At 42.9% G+C, this 5,000-nt stretch overlaps 1 protein-coding gene across 2 annotated transcripts in view; it reads right to left on the reverse strand.

Annotated features, from left to right (window-relative positions):
- The window catches only part of LOC122258164 (RNA-binding protein 24), a 77,403-nt gene extending 72,583 nt beyond the window's left edge, over positions 1–4,820 (reverse strand). The window contains exon 1 of one of the 2 annotated variants that reach the window (XM_043023953.2): positions 4,413–4,820. In XM_043023953.2, the coding sequence (XP_042879887.1) occupies positions 4,413–4,661 (249 nt within the window). In that variant the 5' untranslated portion in view covers positions 4,662–4,820. The remainder of the gene's footprint in view (positions 1–4,412) is intronic. The other variant, XM_043023952.2, reaches the window with a different exon arrangement.
- Between the last annotated feature and the right edge of the window lie 180 nt (positions 4,821–5,000).

Here is a 5,000-nt window from a genome sequence, read left to right on the forward strand (position 1 = left end):
GGGGGGAAGGGAGGGGGGGGGGGTTAGGGACACGCCAGACCCTGGGAGGTGCCTGGGGGTGATGCACGCCTTGTGATCGCCAGGATATAATGCGCGAGTTATTTTCTCCCGCTTGGTCTGAAAGCATTGTCAGAACACTGTCCGAGAGCATTTTCCCGGCGCATTTTTTTAAAGGCACTGTCAATATACAAAAAGTCTGTTTGAACGTCTGTCAGGAACACTTTCTTACTGAAATATTCAAGGCATTGACAAAAAATGCTTCTCTGAGAACATTTTCTGAATCAATCTTCTAGAATCAAAGGCATTTTGAAAGGCATTTTCTGAAAGCTGTTTTAAGGGTATTTTCTTAAGGCATTGTCAGAACGCACTGCAAAGACATCAATAATTCCCAAAATGCAATTCCGAACTCACACCCTGAACACCTGTGTATGGCACTGTCAGAATGCATATCCTGAAGGCATTTTCTATACACACATTAACACAAAAGGACTATGAAATCTAATCTAATACAATTTATGGCAAAATAATAATCCTGAAAATTGCCAATTGTTGATATGGCAATGATACACAACGTACAATATATAAGGAGTTATACGCTGTGTCTAATGTTCGAGGGTGTGTAACTGTGTGTGAATGTATCAATATCAGAATATACTCGTATACAGATGATGTTTAATATGTGTGTGTTAGTTGTAAGCATGCGTGTATTTAAGTATGTATGTATGTATGTATGTATGCCCGTTAAAAGAAGACAAACAAACAGATCGAGAGAAGAGAAACACAAAAATAACACAAAACGGAAGACACACACCTAACCTTGGTTAAAGTACCCGATTTTAATCCGGCCAGCATCTAATAATGTGCATCTTATCTCTGTCTATTTCCCACAATAACTATTTATATCTATGGGCTGTATCTCTTATCTGTATGACTATCTGTGGGTCTGTGGGAAATCGCTTGTATGTTAGGGTTTGCATGTGCTTGTGTCTTTGACTGAACGAAACTTTCGAAACTAGATTTGATAGGCCTACATGAACGCAAAACCAACTAAGACATCCAAACAAATTTCCAACGGCATAATAACGTTCTTTGAACACCAAACTACTCACATCCCTCAACTCTTTCAAAAAGATAATTCTCACAAAGTATTAAAACTATTGACAAGAGCTTTAAAATTATGAGGCAAACTACCTTTAATCCTCTGTAATGCTTGTGTTTGTGCGTTCGTACGTAAATCTTGGTCCTGCCTCTGCCTCTTCTCTTTGGTTTTTAAGATGTATTTTTTTCTTTCTCTCATTGTGTTCATGTGTTCGCGTTCTGTTCTTTCTCTTTCTCTCTTTCTTTCAAAATCTCTCTCTCTCTCTCTCTCTCTCTCTCTCTCTCTCTCTCTCTCTCTCTCTCTCTCTCTCTCTCTCTCTCTCTCTCTCTCCTCATTTAGAGACTAGGAAGGAGGGTTGGAGTCAGATAAAGGGGGAGGGGGTAGGTCATTACGGTCGAAAATCCTATCCCAAGACCACAGGGACGTGACTCGAACGATGGATGACACGATGACGAAAATGACACGACAATAACATGAGGTGAGATGAGTTCGTGTCATATAGGGTATGCTTATGTCTTATACACAGGAGTGGTGAGAGAAAATTGAGGGAGTGTAAGAGGGGGGAACGGGTAAGATAAGAGAGAGAGAGAGAGAGAGAGAGAGAGAGAGAGAGAGAGAGAGAGAGAGAGAGAGAGAGAGAGAGAGAGAGAGAGAGAGAGAGAGAGAATATGACGTCCAGATTCCCCTCTTTTGTCACGCTGGCGAACATTAGAAATAAACACACACTCAAAACTGACATGCGTTTCCAAATAAACGAACTTATAAATTATAAATACATCCCCTTTCTTCACACACCCCTCAGGCCGGAAAAAAATACCACATATAATCATTGTTAATCCAAAAACAATCTCAAATTTGCATATACACATATACATATATATATATATATATATATATATATATATATATATATATATATATATCTTTCTCAAAAGCATATGCTTATGACACGTGCCATAGGACTAACAACCACGGATAATGGGGGGAAGGGAGGAAGAGAGCGGGGGAGGGAAAGGGAAAGGTCATAAGCTTAACTCGGGTTTAAAAGTCATATCATCCGAGGTGACAGAGCTCAATAGGGAGAGAAACAGACCACGTGCATTGTTTTGGACGAACTGACCAGAAAGCTTAACGGATTTTGTGATATTTATATTTGTTCAAATAAAATGCTTATATCTCAGGTAAAAAAGAAATGTGTATGTGTGTGTGTGAGAGAGAGAGAAAGAAAGAAAGAGAGAGAGAGAGAGAGAGAGAGAGAGAGAGAGAGAGAGAGAGAGAGAGAGAGAGAGAGAGAGAGAGAGAGAGAGAGAGAGAGAGAGAGAAAGAGAGAGAAAGAGAGAAAGAGAGAGAGAGAGAGAGAGAGAGAGAGAGAGAGAGAGAAAGAGAGAGAAAGAGAGAGAAAGAGAGAGAAAGAGAGAAAGAGCGAGAGAGAGAGAGAGAGTACACAAACACACACACGCACACACACAGTATCATCACATCATTACATCACACCATTACATCACACACTCCCCCCCCCTCCCCCACGCCCCACCCGCAAAACACAGCACATCCCACACTTCGCCGCCCTATAAATCATACACCAAACTCCCAATCAAACAGCACATCAAATATTAAGCCGTAATAACGTATCTCTTTCCTGACATGTTGACAATAAATTGATAAAATATTGTGTCAAGACGAAATCGAGGCTAAAAAAAATTAGAGTCAAGTGGTTAGATCATCAAATTTTCACTCGAGTAAACGCCATTGCCAGAGAAAATTATTACGGGCTCATTGTTGCTGATGTGGGTGGTGGGGGGTGGGGGGGTGAGGGGGGGATAGGAGGGATGAGGGGAAGGGGTTGGATAGTAGGGGTGGCTAGGGGTTGGGGTTGGGGACGGAGGGAGGGAGGGGGGGGGGGTCTCTATCGCCGTGTTTTCGCCTCGTTCGAAACGTTTCGACTTCCCCCCGCGGTCGCAAATAGATAAATATATCAAAATTATGTATCGTTTCAACTCGTTTCCGTATATAGAAGTCGCCGTCATCGTTATCTTTAATTTCCATTTTGTTTATCATATAATGTCTGTATTGGTTCATCGCAATTAAGATAAACACCAACTATACGTGTATGTATACTAACTGGAGTAAAAACAATTGCAACAGTGCAAACAAGTTATATCTCTTATCTCAAAAGAGGATAAGATGTTAGCGAAACCCCGTCGCTAACAATGACATGCACACATACACATACACTCATACATATATACATACATACACATAGCGACTAAAGTTATATCGAAAAACATACACGTTTTTTATCGATATCCCAGTCAGTCAATGATCATTATGGCATTGATGAAATACTTAACAAAAGGTAGAATTAGGCGAGAGAATTTAAACAAACAATTAAAAATAGTCCTAGAACATTACTGGAGCCAAATAAGCACATTAGCCACTCAAAATCTTTGCCTTAAAACTCTTAGCGGTTACTATGTACTATGCGCTCGAGACCCGGTAGATAAGACATCCTCCCACACCCCCCTTACCCCCAACCTACTCCCAGGACCCCCCTGAAGTGGCACTACAAGATAACTTGCTCCTGCTCAGCCCTCTTCTGTATGCTAGTTTGAAATCGACAGTCACGTATAGTTTCAAAACATTCGTAAACAAGGAGTAAGGAGGTGCGAGCAAAAGAGAGAGAGAGAGAGAGAGAGAGAGAGAGAGAGAGAGAGAGAGAGAGAGAGAGAGAGAGAGAGAGAGAGAGAGAGAGAGAGAGAGAGAGAGAGAGAGAGAGAGAGAGAGAGATGGGGGGATAAAACATAGGGATACGACACGAGAAGACTAGAGAGAGAGAGGAGGTGTAAGAGAAAGAGGAAAGACACAGCCACCCCCATGACACCGCATACTGAAGGCCAACATGGGCTCACTCTGACGGAGATAACCCAACGCCACATGTCCTGCATGCCACACACACGCCGCCGCTTCCTGCTGGGGGAGACTCACGCAAAGAAGCTTTCTGCCTTTTTTGTTCTATCACCTATTTTTAAAACGAACTGCGCGTTAGTTTCTGCGGCTTCAGATATGATTATTGCTCTCATTTTACTGCGTAGAATTAATCTCACATTAATTAATCTGTAACATCAATTTCGGAGGGCTGGACTTACCCACCCAAGAATTCACTTCATAAGAAACTAAGACACACTCGTCCACGCGCAAGCACACACGCAATCCAGCACGGCTCACAAACAAACAAAAGAAAACGATAATACACAGATCAAATGGAAGTAAAAAAAAAAAGAATAAAAGAACAACGGGTGAACAGGGTACTTACAAAACCGTAGCCTCGGCTCTTGCCCGTCTGTCTGTCCGTGATGACGACGGCTTCCTCGATCTCGCCGTAGACCTCGAAGTGTTCCCGAAGAGACTTGTCGGTGGTGTGATACGGCAGGCCGCCCACGAATATTTTGGTGAAGGTCGTGTCCTTTTGGCTAATGCCTGCCGCCTCCATGGCCTGTGGGTGCATCGTGGGCGTGGTGATTCCGGAGGGCATGGCAGTAGGCAGGGCACCGGGCATGAGCATGGCGGAGTATATGAGAGAGGAGTGAGTAAGTAAAGTAGTGTGTGTATGTGTGAAGAGAGAGCGCGAGAGGGAGACTGCCTTGACGCGAACACGTTCCACGCTAGACTGACCGAAGAGCTCGACACGCACCCAACCCTGGGCGATACCTGGCACTGTGTGATGCCGTCCGCGTGCACCCGAGCTGCTTTCCCATTCGTCTATAGAAAGGGATAAAATCCCCTCTACCTCACTTCTAATAACCTTCAACACTTTCTCAAATGGCCAGATCAAAACTTTAAAAATCCCTGAACCCCAAACTAATTGAATTATCCAAGAAATGATATCATAAACACAGTTAGA

This window comes from Penaeus japonicus, unplaced genomic scaffold (genome assembly GCF_977035675.1).
Source record: "Penaeus japonicus unplaced genomic scaffold, GWHDUDI00000001_assembly GWHDUDI00000009, whole genome shotgun sequence".
Lineage (NCBI taxonomy): Eukaryota > Metazoa > Arthropoda > Malacostraca > Decapoda > Penaeidae > Penaeus > Penaeus japonicus.